The sequence below is a fragment of the Hyla sarda genome, chromosome 9 (genome assembly GCF_029499605.1).
Source record: "Hyla sarda isolate aHylSar1 chromosome 9, aHylSar1.hap1, whole genome shotgun sequence".
Classification (NCBI taxonomy): Eukaryota; Metazoa; Chordata; class Amphibia; order Anura; family Hylidae; genus Hyla; species Hyla sarda.
In genome coordinates this window covers 171,645,481-171,666,797 of record NC_079197.1, presented here as the reverse complement: position 1 = coordinate 171,666,797, position 21,317 = coordinate 171,645,481, and the positions used below count along the sequence as shown (strand labels likewise).

Below are 21,317 nucleotides of genomic sequence, written 5' to 3'. Positions count from 1 at the left end.
CCTGCTGCACCCAGTGATGATGATATAGAAGACCCTGCTGCACCCAGTGATGATGATATAGAAGACCCTGCTGCACCCAGTGATGATGATATAGAAGACCCTGCACCCTGTGATGATGATGATATAGAAGACCCGGCACCCAGTGATGATGATGGGATAGAAGACCCGGCACCCAGTGATGATGGGATAGAAGACCCGGCACCCAGTGATGATGGGATAGAAGACCCGGCACCCAGTGATGATGGGATAGAAGACCCGGCACCCAGGGATGATGATGGGATAGAAGACCCTGCACCCAGGGATGATGATGGGATAGAAGACCCTGCACCCAGGGATGATGATGGGATAGAAGACCCTGTACACCATGACTGTGTCTTCTCACCCGCACGCTCTTGTACACACTGTTCTCCTCTGCTGGCTCCACACGAGCACGAATGATACGGAAATCTGCGGCAGGGTCAGGGAATTTCCCAGGCTCACCGAGGCTCTCAGAAGACGTGCTGGGCTGCATGGTTACATTCAGAGGACTGCCGCAGGATGCAGAACGTCTGTGTGTCCGCACCTTGCAAGCCGAGGTCAGGAAACCTTTGTGCGCTGGTTTGGGGGAGCCTTGCATATCCAGCTCTCCGACTGAAGGGCTCTTCTGGTGCTGTTAGCAAGAAAAAGTGAAAGACAAAGTGATTCAATACCAATTTTCAGTGGAGCATCATTGTCCCATAGGTCTCCACACGTCTTCATGACACTCTGTAATACCACACAAGTTTAATTTTCCTGTCCAATGAGGGAAAATTAATCTATTTTCCTTTGCACCAGTTTTGCAGCCTCTACACCTGTGTTCTCCAACCTGTGGCACCACAACTTTGGCTGTTAGGGCATTACATGCAGTTGGGTAACACTGCTTTACCCCCAAGGTGCCAATCTCTGATCCTAATTTGAGTTTTTATGTGTTCTGAGGTACAAATTTCTTTTTGTATTTTACAGCATTTACTGCTTCTGTGCCTGTGTGCTCCTGAAAGAGTTAAATGGTTTTCCTCTGTAAAGAACTAGTGAGTAGCCACAGCAACAGTCCTTAGTCAATCAGGTTGAGATCCCCAGCTGCTGTCTTCTGCTTTTGTACCTCATGAAAGTAGGCCTCAAGTGTTCCAGAGTTCAGAAGTCAACTCGTCTTAGTCAAGGCTTTGGGGACAATAGCATACGTCTGACAGGCCCCATAATTAAAATAGGAAGAAGGCATGGATATCCTCTGGGCCACACTTATCCCATATGTCCTCCATGGCTGTATGCACTACAAAAGGAACTCTTTTCACTATGTTCAGTGCCCCAGATTAACTCCTTTTATCCACATTGTCAACAAATTAAAGGAAAACTGTCACCCGTTCACCCACACTAAACCCAATGCACCGGGCAATAGTGCAGGTGAACAAGAGACCAATGCGGGGTCTCTGACTTATATACATACCTGCGGTCCCTCTGAAGATCCTCTTATGTCTTTGGTGAATTGCACGCTGGAGACAGGCCCGCCGGCTGAATTTAAATATTCATGGTCGCTGGTTACGTGCACGCTTGTGCCTACTTAGTGCTCACGTGACCAGTGACCATGAATATTCAAATCCAGCCGACAGGCCTGTCTCCAGCGTGCAATTCACCGAAGACAGAAGAGGATCTTCAGAGGGACCAGGCGCCAGACTAAAGGTAAACAATAGATGAGGTCCGGCACAATAGAAGCAGGTAAAATCCAGTGCTTTATTCAATATGCCGAATAACAAGTAGTTCAGGAGACAGTCGCCTACGCGTTTCGGGCTGTTGAGCCCTTAGTCATGGTATGTATAGAAGTCAAAGACCCCAGCCTCGGTCTCCTGTTCACGCGCACCATAACCCGATGTATTGGGTTTAGTGTGGGTGAATGGGATGACTGTTTTCCTTTAATGGAGGAAGGTATTAACCAATGGGTCAGGGAAAGCAAAGATCCTCCCAGCGTGATCATATAATAGACAGTGTCCATACCGTAGCCAGGCCTGGCGCCATCAGTCGCTCGCAGGGTGAATCCCAAGACACCAGGTGCATGCCGGGTCCAAAAGGTGCAGCAATGGAGGCCAAAAGGCTGAGTGGAGAGAACCAGAACAGGGTCAGCATGACATGCGTAGTTTGATAACGTGCTGCCATTTATTCATGTTAGTGAACTGGATTTGTCCTCACTCTGTGCAGTGTGTGATGATCACTGTAGGCTTCACTGGTGTGGTCACACTTGTATCTTGGGTCGACTCGATCTCGCATGACAATCGGTAACTGCAACGATAACACATCCCCTGCATGAGCTACAGCTCAATAATCAGACATTTCCCTATTTATACGACTAGGTGTCTCCTTGGTGAGAGAACCATAATGTTATAGATGGAGATTTAGCAATTATATTCAGAATCTTTTTGCCTATATTTGGTGCATGAAATGACACACGTGGGGCTAAGAATTTTTTTTCTTGCGACTTTTAGCTGTAAGCAAAAAGCTACAAACAATCTTACAAAAGTCAATTTCGGGTTTCACTTTACCGTGGTAATAGATTTATCAAATGCAAATGTCGCACAAATAGTCATAAACCCCTCCGAAACACTGCAAATGTACGCCAGCCCAGACTTTGCTCACAGAACTTTCTTTGGACAGCATTCTTAACATGTTACCCTCTCGGGATGTGCCAGGTCATCTAAAATTGCTAAAGGTAACATCAGCTTTCATTTCATCCCCACCCCCCGTTATTTAATATTCCCTGCCCTGAGCTGTGATTGGTCGGGACCGACCAATCGCAGCTCCCGGTGGGGAATATTAAATCATGGCACTCGCTCTGTCCACTTCAACCTACTACTGTAGGGCACGTGCTATAGATGCTGTGGTCAGTGTAACCGTAGCATCTATAGGGTGACAGCGGGAGGGGGCTCCCTCTGCTCTTCATTGGCATCCTGCAAAGTGATCACAGGGCGCCGATGGTAGCCATGGCAACCTTCATGGCTACAGAAGCTGATCTGTCTAAGGCAGTGTCTGATTATCTGTACTATGTCTATCAGTGTAACTTTGATAAGCATAGGCATAATACAGTGCAGTACAGACGTGTACTGCACGGTTTATATACAGTACAGACCAAAAGTTTGGACACCTTCTCATTCAAAGAGTTTTCTTTATGAAATTGTAGATTCACACTGAAGGCATCAAAACTAGGAATTAATACATATGGAATTATAGACCTAATAAAAAATTGTGAAACAACTGAAAATCTGTCATATTCTAGGTGGAAAGTGTCCCCAAGTGCAGTCCCAAAAACCATCAAGAGCTACAAAGAAACTGTCTGGCATGCGGAGCGCCCCAGGAAAGGAAGACCAAGAGTCACCTCTGCTGCGGAGGATAAGTTCATCCGAGTCACCAGCAATCTCAGAAATCGCAGGTTAACAGCAGCTCAGATTAGAGACCAGGTCAATGCCGCACAGAGTTCTAGAGCAGACACATCTCTAGAACAACTGTTAAGAGGAGACTGTGTGAATCAGGCCTTCATGGTAGAATATCTGCTAGGAAACCACTGCTAAGGACAGGCAACAAGCAGAAGAGACTTGTTTGGGCTAAAGAACACAAGGAATGGACATTAGACCAGTGGAAATCTGTGCTTTGGTCTGATGAGTCCAAATTTGAGATCTTTGGTTCCAACCACCGTGTATTTGTGCAACGCAGAAAAGGTGAACGGATGGACTCTACATGCCTGGTTCCCACCGTGAAGCATGGAGGAGGAGGTGTGATGGTGTGGGCGAGGAGGTGTGATGGTGTGGAGGAGGAGGTGTGAAGGTGTGGAGGAGGAGGTGTGATGGGGGGGGGGGGGGGCCTTTGCTGGTGACACTGTTGTGGATTTATTCAAAATTGAAGGCCTTCTGAACCAGCATGTCTACCACAGCATCTTGCAGCGGCTGCTATTCCATCCGGTTTGCGTTTAGTTGGACCATCATTTATTTTTCAAGAGGACAATGACCGCAAACACCTCCAGGCTGTGTAAGGGCTATTTGACCAAGAAGGAGAGTGATGGGTGCTGCGCCAGATGACCTGGCCTCCACAGTCACCGGACCTGAACCCAATGAAGGCAAAAGGGCCAACAAGTGCTAAGCATCATGGGAACTCCTTCATGACTGTTGGAAGACCATTTCAGGTGACTACCTCTCAAAGTTCATCAAGAGAATGCCAAGAGTGTGCAAAGCAGTAATCAAAGCAAAAGGAAGAACCTACAATATGACATATTATCAGTTGTTTCACACTTTTTTGTTATGTCTATAATTCCACATGTGTTACTTCATAGTTTTGATGCCTTCAGTGTGAATCTACAATTATCATAGTCATGAAAATAAAGAAAACTCTGAATGAGAAGGTGTCCAAACTTTTGGTCTGTACTGTGTATATATATAAAAAAAAAAGTGAAAAAAATGTAAAAATAAATATGCAAAAAAATATAACAAACACGTGTGTTAAAAACGGACGTTCTGATAAAAAAAAGTGGCAGAGAAGAGGAGGAATCATACAAAGTGGTGTTCTGAAGTGATTTTTTTTGCTTATGTGCGCCAAATGTATCAATAGTATGATAAATATGTCACACATAGGCAAAACCAAGGAAAAAAAAATTACTTGAAAACTCACTTTTCAAAGACAGCGATGATAAATGTCCCCCCATAGTGCGCTGTAAAGTTGCAACAAACAATAGGTGGCACTAAAGAGCAACTTTTGGCCTTGAACTATGGTCACCAAAACTGTGGACCTCCCAGCTGTTGCAGAACTACAACTCCCAGTATGCCCGGACAGCCAACGGCTGTCCGGGCATGCTGGGAGTTGTAGTTCTACAACAGCTGGCGGTCCACAGTTTGGAGACCACCTGGCCTAGAAGACTCTCTGCGCTATGGACTACAAACATTGGCCACAGATTTGTCTTCATATTTACCCCTCATCCTCGCTGATCAGACGCAATCGCTGGAACCAGCCAACGAAGTGCCGATCCGACCTGAATCGATATCCCAGGCACACAGTTTGCAGAATACGGATCTGAGAGAGTGACTCAAACTCCTGTACAAAAATAAGAAGGATTAGGGGGGGGGGGGGACAATTCCAGAATTATTCATTGGGCCCCCTAGAGGTGGCACCAGGTCCTTGTCCCTGAGGAGGCCCAGAGGTCCTTGTGTTATACAGAATGACACTAATAATATAATTGGTAGATAGGGACCCTGATATAGAACTATAAAATTGGGTACCAGAATCTCCAAATTACACATCTATAGGGTTTCTTTAATCTAAAATAAAACAAAAGCACAGATAATCTGATATTTTTTAATTTACTTTCATTAAGGGGTGGAGCATGGCACAAGGATCCCGCCCCTGCGGATCCTGCAGCAGGCATAACATAGTCAGCTGCTTTGGTTGCACATTTGTCTACAGTATCAGTCTATGCACTCACCTTTCTGCGCTTCTCAAAGTTCAGGTAACCGTTCTAAAAAAAAAAAAAAACAACAGGAAAATTCATGAAGCTTTATGGCATCTTGTTGTATAATCTGGAGCAGTGGTTCCCAACCAGGGGTACGTAGCAGTTCTCCTGGGAGTATACAAAAAAATCTGCAATGGTGGCCCCAGTCACTGGTCACTGCTGCGATCTCCACTGGCAGAATTCTGCGAGCGGAGATTCCATCTGGTGGCCGCCGACGAAAACTTATCGACGGTAGGACCATGCGGCACTGCGCCGTCACCATATACGGCTATGCAGGGCTCGCGGTCTTCCGTGCAAAGAATGAACTTGTTCATTCTTTGCGCAGAACAATTGTCCGCCGCTGAAATTCCTCAGTGTGAACAAGTCTCGAGGAAGACCCATTCAAACTGATGGTAATGTTTACAGCACGTAATTCCGCTCGTGGAATTCCGTGGGAATTACGCAGTGTGAACGTACCCTAAGAGAAGTGAGCAGTGGCTGCTGGTATTATCTGACGTCGCTCCTTTGAGCAGCAAAACAGGAGAACAACAGAGGACGCTGCTGTGTACAATAACCACTGCGTCAAATTCGGTTTCCACTTCTATAGACCAGGGACCTACTGCTATGGGCCATAGAAGTAGGTCCCTGGACCGAAGGAGCAGTGGAGCACTAAAACAGGGCAGTATGGAGGAGTAATTCAAGAGGAATTCACGCCGAAAATATGGGCAGAATTTTATTTTATTTTTTTCACGTGGAATTGCGCGCGGAAATGGGGGAGAAAGAAGTGAAGGGTTTTTCAGCCATTTCCGCGCTAAAAAACGATGGGCGAAATATTTTTTTTTTTAACATTGACTTCTATTGATTTCTGATAGCGGATTCCGCTTGAAGAATGAACATGCTCATTCTTCTAGCGGAATGGAATTCAGCGTCTGAATTCCGCTAGCAGAATTTCCGCAGTGTGAACAGGACAGTGGAAAAAACATTAAAGTCAATGGGCAGAGGAGATGTGAATTAATTTGGAGCGGAGAATTCAAGAGGAATTACTCGAGTAAATTCCTCTTGATTTACTCTGTGTGAACGCACCCTAAGACAATATGGGTACAGAATGGGGCCTACAACTATATGGGGTCAGTGTGGGAGCCTACAACTATATGGGGTCAATGTGGGAGCCTATAACTATATGGGGTCAGTATGGGAGCCTACAACTATATGGGGGCCGTGTGGGAGCATACAACTATATGGGGGCAGTGTGAGGGCCTACAACTATATGGGGTCAGTGTGGGAGCCTACAACTATATGGGGTCAATGTGGGAGCCTACAACTATATGGGGTCAGTATGGGAGCCTACAACTATATGGGGGCCGTGTGGGAGCATACAACTATATGGGGGCAGTGTGAGGGCCTACAACTATATGGGGTCAGTGTGGGGGCCTACAACTATATGGGGTCAGTGTGGGAGCCTACAACTATATGGGGTCAGTGTGGGAGCCTACAACTATATGGGGGCCATGTGGGAGCATACAACTATATGGGGGCAGTGTGAGGGCCTACAACTATATGGGGGCCGTGTGGGAGGCTACAACTATATGGGGGCCGTGTGGGAGCATACAACTATATGCGGGCCGTGTGGGAGCATACAACTATATGGGGGCAGTGTGAGGGCCTACAACTATATGGGGTCAGTGTGGGAGCCTACAACTATATGGGGTCAGTGTGGGAGCCTACAACTATATGGGGGCAGTGTAAGGGCCTACAACTATAAGGGAGCACTGATGGAGCCTATTACTCTATAGCGGCACAAAGGGGGCACTATTACTGTGTGGGTCAATACACATAGGGAGTTTGTAAAGAGGTGGACGTGTTGTACTGGAGAAAGGAGCCTAAAATGTTTGTATAGCAGGCTCTGTTGAATCAACTCTTTGGCAGGAGAAACCTTAGAGGACAACTGATCTGAAGAGTTAGGGAGAAGAGCAGGGGTGAGTATATGTGGAGAGTATATGGAGCAAAGAAATATATTCATTATAAATATGTCATTAATATGGGGGGTACATTTTATGGAAATGAGCTACCGAGGGGTACTGGGGTAAAGAAAGGTTGGGAACCACTGATTCCGAGGACACACCACAAGCAATAAAAGTACACTGTGGCATCTGATCATTTCAAGGGTGTAGGTATCATAGTGGGAGACCATGCGGCTGCTATGGACCCTCTGAGGGAGGGAGGGGGGGGGCTCCATCTTGGTTGGTACTAACACCTCTCTCCAATTATCTGCATTGTCAACAAACTTACCGAGGAGGGCATTGACCACTGGGTCATGGAAAGCAAAAAGAAATAGAAACCAGACCCTTCTGTCTTGGAGGGCAAAATCAGAACCATAATAGGGACACCTTTCAACCTTTGCTTTGGGCCCCCTCCACTCTATTTACACCATTGGAGCATATCATTTATGAAATATTGACTTACCTCCAGCTGATCCCGGATGGCAGAGTCCAGCATGACCAGGTCAGTGAGGAAGACTCCGAGGTACGGGATGACCCCCTGTAACGTAGGAAGACAGCGTCACAAGGTTTTACCCAAAAAGCATGGTAACCAAGACCAAAAATTGGGTGTGGGTGACTCTACACAGGGACAGTCCCCCATTTTTTTCGATATGATGTCTCTTACCGTGGCTCTGGGGTCTCTGGGGCGGGGGTTGTGTTTTTTGAGGGTAACATCAGTTGCATCCTGAGACTAAACAAGATGTTGGATTATAGAAATAATTGTTATAGCAGCAGATGACACAAGGACTTGGAGGGGGGGGGGGGTGGGGGGTCATCCTCTCACCTGGAAGAGCAGGTCCCTCATCCGGGCGTAGTTGTCCTTCTCAGAAAACACCTCGCTCATTTCTTGGTAACTGCGCTGGGCTTCCCTGTGTGACATCAGGACTCATAAATATCTCACGCTTTATCTAGATCAGTATTTTCCAACCATTGTGCCTCCAGCTGTTGCCCTCGGCTGTCCGGGCATGCTGGGGGTTGTAGTTTGCAACAGCTGGAGGCACACAGTGCGGGCTTTCGTGTTCATGCCCACCCCCTCGTGAAGTCACGTCCCGCCCCCTCAATGCAAGTCTATGGGAGGTGGCGTGACGGCTGTCGCTCCCCCTTCCCATAGACTTTCATTGAGGGGGCGGGACGTGACTTCACGAGGGGGCGGGCGTGAATACGGAAGCCCATACACAGCAATTTGGAACTCAATGTTCTGGATGCTGGGGAGCGGAGTAACCCTTTAAAAAAAAAAAAAAAGATGGCCGCACACAAAACAATTCTGTGTCCGGCTAGAAGACGCCCTGATGCCCCTTTACCTGGATGTCTCTGCCCATACTCTCTTCAGCCGGTGCACGGATGTACTTTGTAAAGCCGAGAGAATGGCGTAAACCGAGGAGAAGTTCCTGAGGTTCCAACATTCCTATAGAAAAGACACGTGAGTAACATTGAGGATAGATCCCAAAAAAACACAAAAAAATGTTTTTCTCCTATAAATCAGAATAGAGCTGCGGTGGAATCTATGGGAAGAGCAGATGCTGTATTGCCCAAAGCAACCAATCAGATCGCTTCTTTCATTTTTCAGAGGCCTTTTCAAAAAAAATGAAAGAAGCGATCTGATTGGTTGCTATGGGCAACTCCGCAACATTTCCTCTGGACAGGTTTTGATAAATCTCCCCCGAAGGGGGAGATTTATCAAAACCTGTCCAGAGGAAAAGTTGGCGAGTTGCCCATAGCAACCAATCAGCATGGAGTCTATGGGGGAGATTTATTAAAGGGATTATCCAGGAAAAACTTTTTATACATATGTATATCAACTGGCTCCAGAAAGTTAAACAGATTTGTAAATTACTTCTATTTTAAAATCTTAATCCTTTCAGTATTTATGAGCTGCTGAAGTTGAGTTGTTCTTTTCTGTCTAAGTGCTCTCTGCTGACACCTGTCTCGGGAACTGTCCAGAGTAGAAGCAAATCCCCATAGCAAACCTCTTCTACTCTGTGCAGTTCCCGAGACAGGCAGAGATGTCAGCAGAGAGCACTGTTGTCAGAAAGAAAAGAACAACTCAACTTCAGCAGCTGATAATTATTGGAAGGATTAAGATTTTTTAATACAAGTAATCTACAAATCTGTTTAACTTTCTGGGGCCAGTTGATGTTAAAGAAAAAAAAAAGTTTTTTCCAGGAATGCCCCTTTAAAAACCTGTGCAAAAGAAATGTTGTACATAGCAACCAATCAGAGCACTTCTTTCATTTTTAACAAGGCGATATGATTGGTTGCTATGGGCAACTCTGCAACGTTTCCTCTGGACGGGTTTTGATAAATCTCCCCCTATGAGCCCGGACGGTTAAAGGGATATTCCAGGAAAACTTTTTTTTATATCAACTGGCTCGAGAAAGTTAAACAGATTTGTAAATTACTTCTATTAAAAAAATCTTAATCCTACCAATAACTATCAGCTGCTGAAGTTGAGTCGTTCTTTTCTGTCTGGCAACAGTGCTCTCTGCTGACATCTCTGTTTGTCTCGGGAACTGCACAGAGTAGAAGAGGTTTGCTATGGGAATTTGCTTCAACTCTGGATAGTTCCCGAGACAGGTGTCAGAGAGCACTTAGACAGAAAAGAACAACTCAACTTCAGCAGCACATAAGTACTGAAAGCATTAAGATTTTTTAATAGAAATAATTTACAAATCTGTTTAAAGAGCTACTCCGGTGGAAATGTTATATTTTTTTTTAATCAACTGGTGCCAGAAAGTTTAAGGGGTATTCCCAGCAAAACCTTTTTTATATATATCAACTGGCTCCAGAAAGTTAAACAGATTTGTAAATTACTTCTATTAAAAAAATCTTAATCCTTCCAATAGTTATTAGCTGCTGAATACTACAGAGGAAATTCTTTTCTTTTTGGAACACAGAGCTCGCTGCTGACATGATGACCACAGTGCTCTCTGCTGACACCTCTGTCCATTTTAACAACTGTCCAGAGTAGGAGAAAATCCCCATAGAAAACATATGCTGCTCTGGACAGTTCCTAAAATGGACAGAGATGTCAGCAGAGAGCACTGTGTTCCAAAAAGAAAATAATTTCCTCTGTAGTATTCAGCAGCTAATAAGGACTGGAAGGATTAAGATTTTTTTTTATAGAAGGGATTTACAAATATGTTTAACTTTCTGGCACCAGTTGATTTAGGGAAAAAAATGATAAGTTTTCCACCGGAGTACCCCTTTAACTTTCTGGAGCCAGTTGATTTATAAAAAAAAGTTTTTCCTGGATAACCCCTTTGATGATTTTCGGGAAATTTACGGCACAAGATACTAAGCAAAGTGCTAGAGCCGATGCAGGATTTATAACTTTATCTATGGCCATCCGATAATCCAGAATATGTCACAATCTAGAATCTGATGTGGTGTCCTGGTACAGGACCTTGTCCTGTCCCTGTCTAAAGTCCCCTCAGCTAGAGTCCCTCCATTCCACAGGGCTCTCCTGCAGAGCTTGCCCCTCGGTCGCCTCATATAAATGTATTTCTGTATAGTGTATAAATGTATAGGACCTACCTAGGTCACGTGATGGACCGGTTGTTGGCAGGGCCTTCTATACAAAACAACCGCACCCTGGCATCACGACAAATCAAGGGTTAATACCACCAGACCCTGTAGCATTATTGCCTCACCCGGCACTACACTGCCATTACTGCTCGGTTATATGACGAATATTTCCCTCTCACCTCGGCCACCTTCACCCACTTCTCAATAACCCGAGCCCTTTGTTGCGGCTTCAGTTGTGGGTCTTGGACACAGGATGATGTCACGGCCCCCGACAGGCGGTTAAAATGGCGGACGGTCTCCCTGACAGAGTGACATCGGTCACAGTGCTCGCCTCCCCTGTCTCTTCGAGACCATACAGACCCCAGGCACTCATATGGGACGACTCTTAGGAAGAGAGACTGCAAGAGAAAAAAAATTTAATTACAAGAATATACATTAGAAATAAGACTATAAAGTCATTATTTTATCAAATTTTATGATTCTAAAACTGACACAATCTCATAATACATCAGTGCTGATTTCTCCTATAAGGACAGGCTCACGCAATAGAATTTTACAGTGATTTCTGCAAATTTAGTCAATGACGTCTTCTGTGTTAGACGGTAAATATTAGTTTAGGTCACTCGTTGCTCCGATATCTCCTGATAATTTGGGAGAGCCTGTGTGTGATTTTTGGGGTGACAGAAGGGGCCCCCCATACAGGTACAATGGGGGAGATTTACCAATACTTGTCCAGGGGAAAAAATTGCCCAGTTGCCCATAGCAACCAATCAGATCGCTTCTTTCACTTTGCAGAGGCCTAGTTTAAAATGAAAGAAGTGATCTGATTGGTTGCTATGGGCAACGTTTCCTCTGCACAGGTTTTAATAAATCCCCCCCCCCCCATAGACTCCATGCTGATAGGTTGCTATGGGCAACTCGGCAACCTTTCCTCTGGACAGGTTTTGATAAATCTCCCCCGAAGGGGGAGATTTATCAAGACCTGTCCAGAGGAAAGGTTGCTGAGTTGCCCATAGCAACCAATCAGATTGCTTTTTGCAGAGGCCTTGTTTAAAATGAAAGAAGCGATCTGATTGGTTGCTATGGGCAATTTTCCTCTGGACTGGTTTTGATAAATATCCCCCATAGTGATTTCAAAAGTTTAGATTTTTGGGGGTCCAGGTGCTGAGACCCCTACCAACTGTTAAAATAATCGGGCAGCCCATTCTTCTCCGCTCAGCACTGCTCAGCCTAGCCTATGGCTATGTTCCCACAAGAGAATTTCCACGATAGATGCGACTACTGTGGAAATCCGGATTCCGGCGTCTGCAGAAAGAACATTCCTTAGCCCGCCGGAACATTCAAATGTGTGGAATGTCCGCCTGGAAAACGCAGATTACGTACATGTAAACATGGCCTATGGGTGAAACTCTAAAAACCTAAGAAGGATGGTTATACTTCACCAGAAATCCTTATTAGCAAAAAAAAATGTAAATTTTAATCATTTAATGTAGATTTTGCTTGGAAACTGCGCCAGAATGCCAGGATGCTGGTTAGTCCTATTGTTTCCACAAATTGTACACTTACAGCCTCCAGGCAGGTCAGTTGCTCCGCCACGTATACGGCTTGGAATGTCAGGATATCTAAAGGGTCGTAGTGCTCGTCCTCCTCTCCTACCGAGTGGGTATCCTCAATCTTCTCCCACCCAGTCGGTATCTCAGGCTTCTCCCCGGCAATGACCTCCTGTAGTTTTGCTACCAGATTTGATTTCTTAAGTTTTAAGAAGCAGCGAGACAGCTGTTCCCTCATAGCAGAGTCCAGTGATATGAAGTCCTCAGGATACTGAGACATCCAGGCGCAGAAGAGACTGCTGATCCTGAGGAGAGAGCATTACAGTGAGGTCATTATTATTTATTTATTTATTTTTATAGCGCCTACAGATTCCGCAGCGCTTATAATTATGGGGTACAAACAAAGACAAGTCATGCCCATTAAAGGGGTACTAGGGGATAAGATGTCTGACCGCGGGGGTCCCGCCACTGGGGAACCCGCAATCTTGCATTCGGCACCCACTTCTTTGAGCTGCGCTGCCAGCTCACAAACTGCCGGGTGCCGACCACGGGGCCGGAGTATCTTGACGTCACAACTCTGCCTCCGTGTGACGTCCCCCCCCCCCAGGCAGGACCCCCGCCTGGGGGGGGGGACGTCACACGGACATCTTATCCGAGGGAAAAAAATTTCCTCAAATAAATAGGTGCCAGAAAGTTATACAGATTTATAAATTTCTTCTATATAGAAATCTTAATCCTTCCAGTACTTATCAGCTGCTGTATGCTCCACAGGAATTTGGGTAGTTCTTTCCAGTCTGACCACAGTGCTCTCTGCTGCCACCTGTCAGGAACTGTCCAGAGCAGGAGCAAATCCCCATAGCAAACCTCTCCTGATCTGGACAGTTCCTGACACAGACAAAGGTGTTATCAAGGACGTAGTAGTTTTGTAACAGCTGGAGGCACACTGGTTGGGAAATACTGCTATATAGTCATACAGTCTGACAATGTGGCACTTACACTAAAGAAAGGTTGTGCACCCCTGGTGTTTATAGTGAACAGTGATGATACAGGTGCTGCTGGATCATATAAATAGAAGGCTAAAAAGGAAAATACATTTCGTACTTACTCATCATCCTTTCCTCCATAAGACTTTCCAGCTGTCTGTGTGTAGTTATCCTCCTGCAACCTGAAAACACAGGACACGATTACTGACACTATAGAATAGGATCACAACCACAGGACACGATTACTGACACCATAGAATAGGATCACAACCACAGGACACGATTACTGACACTATAGAATAGGATCACAACCACAGGACACGATTATTGACACTATAGAATAGGATCACAACCACAGGACACGATTACTGACACTATAGAATAGAATCACAACCACAGGACACGATTACTGACACTATAGAATAGGATCACAACCACAGGACACGATTACTGACACTATAGAATAGAATCACAACCACAGGACACGATTACTGACACTATAGAATAGGATCACAACCACAGGACACGATTACTGACACTATAGAATAGGATCACAACCACAGGACACGATTATTGACACTATAGAATAGGATCACAACCACAGGACCCGATTACTGACACTATAGAATAGGATCACAACCACAGGACACGATTACTGACACTATAGAATAGGATCACAACCACAGGACACGATTACTGACACTATAGAATAGGATCACAACCACAGGACCCGATTACTGACACTATAGAATAGGATCACAACCACAGGACACGATTACTGACACTATAGAATAGGATCACAACCACAGGACACGATTACTGACACTATAGAATAGGATCACAACCACAGGACACGATTACTGACACTATAGAATAGGATCACAACCACAGGACACGATTACTGACACCATAGAATAGAATCACAACCACAGGACACGATTACTGACACCATAGAATAGGATCACAACCACAGGACACTATTACTGACACCATAGAATAGGATCACAACCACAGGATACGATTACTGACACCATAGAATATGATCACATCCACAGGACACGATTACTGACACTATAGAATAGGATCACAACCACAGGACACGATTACTGACACTATAGAATAGGATCACAACCACAGGACACGATTACTGACACTATAGAATAGGATCACAACCACAGGACACGATTACTGACACTATAGAATAGGATCACAACCACAGGACACGATTACTGACACTATAGAATAGGATCACAACCACAGGACACAATTACTGACACCATAGAATAGGATCACAACCACAGGACACGATTACTGACACTATAGAATAGGATCACAACCACAGGACACGATTACTGACACTATAGAATAGGATCACAACCACAGGACACGATTACTGACACTATAGAATAGAATCACAACCACAGGACACGATTACTGACACCATAGAATAGGATCACAACCACAGGACACGATTACTGACACTATAGAATATGATCACAACCACAGGACACGATTACTGACACTATAGAATAGAATCACAACCACAGGACACGATTACTGACACTATAGAATAGGATCACAACCACAGGACACGATTACTGACACCATAGAATAGAATCACAACCACAGGACACGATTACTGACACTATAGAATAGGATCACAACCACAGGACACGATTACTGACACTATAGAATAGGATCACAACCACAGGACACGATTACTGACACTATAGAATAGGATCACAACCACAGGACACGATTACTGACACTATAGAATAGGATCACAACCACAGGACACAATTACTGACACTATAGAATCGGATCACAACCACAGGACACGATTACTGACACTATAGAATAGGATCAATACCACAGGACACGATTACTGACACTATAGAATAGGATCACAACCACAGGACACGATTACTGACACTATAGAATAGAATCACAACCACAGGACACGATTACTGACACTATAGAATAGGATCACAACCACAGGACACGATTACTGACACTATAGAATAGGATCACAACCACAGGACACGATTATTGACACTATAGAATAGGATCACAACCACAGGACACGATTACTGACACTATAGAATAGGATCACAACCACAGGACACGATTACTGACACTATAGAATAGGATCACAACCACAGGACACGATTACTGACACTATAGAATAGGATCACAACCACAGGACACGATTACTGACACTATAGAATAGGATCACAACCACAGGACACGATTACTGACACTATAGAATAGGATCACAACCACAGGACACGATTACTGACACTATAGAATAGGATCACAACCACAGGACACGATTACTGACACTATAGAATAGGATCACAACCACAGGACACGATTACTGACACTATAGAATAGGATCACAACCACAGGACACGATTACTGACACTATAGAATAGGATCACAACCACAGGACACGATTACTGACACTATAGAATAGGATCACAACCACAGGACACGATTACTGACACTATAGAATAGGATCACAACCACAGGACACGATTACTGACACTATAGAATAGAATCACAACCACAGGACACGATTACTGACACTATAGAATAGGATCACAACCACAGGACACGATTACTGACACTATAGAATAGGATCACAACCACAGGACACGATTACTGACACTATAGAATAGGATCACAACCACAGGACACGATTACTGACACCATAGAATAGGATCACAACCACAGGACACGATTACTGACACCATAGAATAGGATCACAACCACAGGACACGATTACTGACACTATAGAATAGAATCACAACCACAGGACACGATTACTGACACCATAGAATAGGATCACAACCACAGGACACGACTACTGACACTATAGAATAGGATCACAACCACAGGACACGATTACTGACACTATAGAATAGAATAATAACCACAGGACACGATTACTGACACTATAGAATAGGATCACAACCACAGGACACGATTACTGACACTATAGAATAGGATCACAACCACAGGACACGATTACTGACACTATAGAATAGGATCACAACCACAGGACACGATTACTGACACTATAGAATAGGATCACAACCACAGGACACGATTACTGACACTATAGAATAGGATCACAACCACAGGACACGATTACTGACACTATAGAATAGAATCACAACCACAGGACACGATTACTGACACTATAGAATAGGATCACAACCACAGGACACGATTACTGACACTATAGAATAGGATCACAACCACAGGACACGATTACTGACACTATAGAATAGAATCACAACCACAGGACACGATTACTGACACTATAGAATAGAATCACAACCACAGGACACGATTACTGACACTATAGAATAGGATCACAACCACAGGACACGATTACTGACACCATAGAATAGGATGACAACCACAGGACACGATTACTGACACTATAGAATAGGATCACAACCACAGGACACGATTACTGACATTATGGAATAGGATCACAACCACAGGACACGATTACTGACACTATGGAATAGGATCACAACCACAGGACACGATTACTGACACTATAGAATAGAATCACAACCACAGGACACGATTACTGACACTATAGAATAGAATCACAACCACAGGACACGATTACTGACACTATAGAATAGGATCAGAACCACAGGACACGATTACTGACACTATAGAATAGGATCACAACCACAGGACACGATTACTGACACTATAGAATAGGATCACAACCACAGGACACGATTACTGACACTATAGAATAGGATCACAACCACAGGACACGATTACTGACATTATGGAATAGGATCACAACCACAGGACACGATTACTGACACCATAGAATAGGATCACAACCACAGGACACGATTACTGACACTATAGAATAGAATCACAACCACAGGACACGATTACTGGCACTATAGAATAGGATCACAACCACAGGACATTATTACTGACACTATAGAATAGGATCAATACCACAGGACACGATTACTGACACTATAGAATAGGATCAGAACCACAGAACACGATTACTGACACTATAGAATAGGATCACAACCACAGGACACGATTACTGACACTATAGAATAGGATCACAACCACAGGACACGATTACTGACACTATAGAATAGAATCACAACCACAGGACACGATTACTAACACTATAGAATAGGATCACAACCACAGGACACGATTACTGACACTATAGAATAGGATCACAACCACAGGACACGATTACTGACACTATAGAATAGAATCACAACCACAGGACACGATTACTGACACTATAGAATAGGATCACAACCACAGGACACGATTACTGACACTATAGAATAGGATCACAACCACAGGACACGATTACTGACACTATAGAATAGGATCACAACCACAGGACACGATTACTGACACTATAGAATAGGATCACAACCACAGGACACGATTACTGACACTATAGAATAGGATCACAACCACAGGACACGATTACTGACACTATAGAATAGGATAACAACCACAGGACACGATTACTGACACTATAGAATAGGATCACAACCACAGGACACGATTACTGACACTATAGAATAGGATCACAACCACAGGACACGATTACTGACACTATAGAATAGGATCACAACCACAGGACACGATTACTGACACTATAGAATAGGATCACAACCACAGGACACGATTACTGACACTATAGAATAGAATCACAACCACAGGACACGATTACTGACACTATAGAATAGGATCACAACCACAAGACACGATTACTGACACTATAGAATAGAATCACAACCACAGGACACGATTACTGACACTATAGAATAGAATCACAACCACAGGACACGATTACTGACACTATAGAATAGGATCACAACCACAGGACACGATTACTGACACTATAGAATAGGATCACAACCACAGGACACTATTACTGACACTATAGAATAGGATCACAACCACAGGACACGATTACTGACACTATAGAATAGAATCACAACCACAGGACACGATTACTGACACCATAGAATAGGATCACAACCACAGGACACGATTACTGACACTATAGAATAGGATCACAACCACAGGACACGATTACTGACACTATAGAATAGGATCACAACCACAGGACACGATTACTGACACTATAGAATAGGATCACAACCACAGGACACGATTACTGACACTAGAATAGGATCACAACCACAGGACACGATTACTGACACCATAGAATAGGATCACAACCACAGGACACTATTACTGACACTATAGAATAGGATCACAACCACAGGACACGATTACTGACACTATAGAATAGGATCACAACCACAGGACACGATTACTGACACTATAGAATAGGATCACAACCACAGGACACGATTACTGACACTAGAATAGGATCACAACCACAGGACACGATTACTGACACTATAGAATAGGATCACAACCACAGGACACGATTACTGACACTATAGAATAGGATCACAACCACAGGACACGATTACTGACACTATAGAATAGGATCACAACCACAGGACACGATTACTGACACTATAGAATAGGATCACAACCACAGGACACGATTACTGACACTATAGAATAGGATAACAACCACAGGACACGATTACTGACACTATAGAATAGGATCACAACCACAGGACACGATTACTGACACTATAGAATAGAATCACAACCATAGGACACGATTACTGACACTATAGAATATGATCACAACCACAGGACACGATTACTGACACTATAGAATAGAATCACAACCACAGGACACGATTACTGACACCATAGAATAGAATCACAACCACAGGACACGATTACTGACACTATAGAATAGGATCAATACCACAGGACACGATTACTGACACCATAGAATAGAATCACAACCACAGGACACGATTACTGACACTATAGAATAGAATGACAACCACAGGACACGATTACTGACACTATAGAATAGAATCACAACCACAGGACACGATTACTGACACCATAGAATAGAATCACAACCACAGGACACGATTACTGACACTATAGAATGGGATCACAACCACAGGACACGATTACTGACACTATAGAATAGGATCACAACCACAGGACACGATTACTGACACTATAGAATAGGATCACAACCACAGGACACGATTACTGACACTATAGAATAGAATGACAACCACAGGACACGATTACTGACACTATAGAATAGGATCACAACCACAGGACACGATTACTGACACTATAGAATAGGATCACAACCACAGGACACGATTACTGACACTATAGAATAGGATCACAACCACAGGACACGATTACTGACACTATAGAATAGGATCACAACCACAGGACACGATTACTGACACTATAGAATAGGATCACAACCACAGGACACGATTACTGACACTATAGAATAGGATCACAACCACAGGACACGATTACTGACACTATAGAATAGGATCACAACCACAGTACTGCGCCGTGACATTTAATATAATATAATATCGTCATGACCTGTAATATAATGTAGTACGCCATGACATGTAATATAATATAATATCGTCATGACCTGTAATATAATGTAGTACGCCATGACATGTAATATAATATCGTCATGACCTGTAATATAATATAATGTAGTACGCCATGAGATGTAATATAATATTGTGTCATTTTGTCACAACCTGTCATATGGTATTATGTAATGTAGTCAATGACGTCTTCTGTGCTTGACGGTAAATATTAGTTTTGGTCACTAGTTGCTCCGATATCTCCTGACAATTCGGGAGAGCCTGTGTGTGATTTTTGGGGTGACAGGTACAATGGGGGAGATTTATCAAAACCTGTGCAGAGGAAAAGTTGCCCTGTTGCCCATAGCAACCAATCAGATCACTTCTTTCATTTTGCAGAGGCCTTGTTAAAAATGAAAGAATAAATCTGATTGGTTGCTATGGGCAACTCGGCAACTTTTCCTCTGCACAGGTTTTGATAAATCTCCCCTAATATATATATATATATATATATATATATATATATATATATATATATATATAAATCTCCATGAAGATGGAGAGCAGCGAGCGGCCTCACAACCTGTCCAGCAGCGTCCTCAGCACTTCAGGAGTGTTGGTGAAGGTGCGATAGGTGGCGAGGAAGGCCGGGATGTAGGTGGTGTCCCCCAGAAGACGGGCTTCGAGAAGATGGAGGATAAGCCTGGACAGTGTGCCGGCGCGCAGAGCTAACACTCTAACAGGAGGCTGTGGGGAGAGAAGGATACAGATGATATAGTCATATATTATTATTGTTATATACTGATGAATCACCAACATGTTCTCACTGTGTTAAACCAACACCTTATACTTTGTTTCCAGGCGGCGCAGTATATAAATAGCCGTGTACCTGACGACCGCGGCCGCAACAATAAAACAAGCATTTACATATAACCAAAGAGGTGTCCCCGACCTCATCGGGATAATGGCTTCTGTCTAGAGTTACACACATGTCTACCTACACATAATACGAGGTATCCCAACCGTGGTGCCTCCAGCTGTTGCGAAACTACAACTCCCAGCATGCCCAGACAGCCTTCGGCTGTCTGGGCATGCTGGGAGTTGTAGTTTCTCAACAGCTAGAGGTTTGCGCTGGTTTGGAAAACCTATGGCTAAATTCCAGGTTGGGGCATCAAAACTCAATTGGGGTATCACTATAGTTCCCT

General features: G+C 44.0%; 1 protein-coding gene across 5 annotated transcripts in view; it reads right to left on the bottom strand.

The window, feature by feature from the left end:
* RGL2 (ral guanine nucleotide dissociation stimulator like 2) overlaps positions 1-21,317 on the bottom strand; it is a 35,964-nt gene that overhangs the window by 4,328 nt on the left and 10,319 nt on the right. For 4 of the 5 annotated variants that reach the window (XM_056540400.1, XM_056540403.1, XM_056540401.1 and 1 more), the window contains 13 exons: positions 20,696-20,859; positions 13,693-13,752; positions 12,604-12,892; positions 11,217-11,435; positions 8,814-8,917; positions 8,297-8,381; positions 8,138-8,203; positions 7,937-8,011; positions 5,468-5,500; positions 4,958-5,079; positions 2,197-2,286; positions 2,005-2,101; positions 383-649 (listed from right to left, as the gene is read on the bottom strand). In XM_056540400.1, the coding sequence (XP_056396375.1) occupies positions 383-649; positions 2,005-2,101; positions 2,197-2,286; positions 4,958-5,079; positions 5,468-5,500; positions 7,937-8,011; positions 8,138-8,203; positions 8,297-8,381; positions 8,814-8,917; positions 11,217-11,435; positions 12,604-12,892; positions 13,693-13,752; positions 20,696-20,859 (1,671 nt within the window). Of the gene's footprint in view, positions 1-382; positions 650-2,004; positions 2,102-2,196; positions 2,287-4,957; positions 5,080-5,467; positions 5,501-7,936; positions 8,012-8,137; positions 8,204-8,296; positions 8,382-8,813; positions 8,918-11,216; positions 11,436-12,603; positions 12,893-13,692; positions 13,753-20,695; positions 20,860-21,113; positions 21,227-21,317 lie in introns of those variants that run through there. The other variant, XM_056540404.1, reaches the window with a different exon arrangement.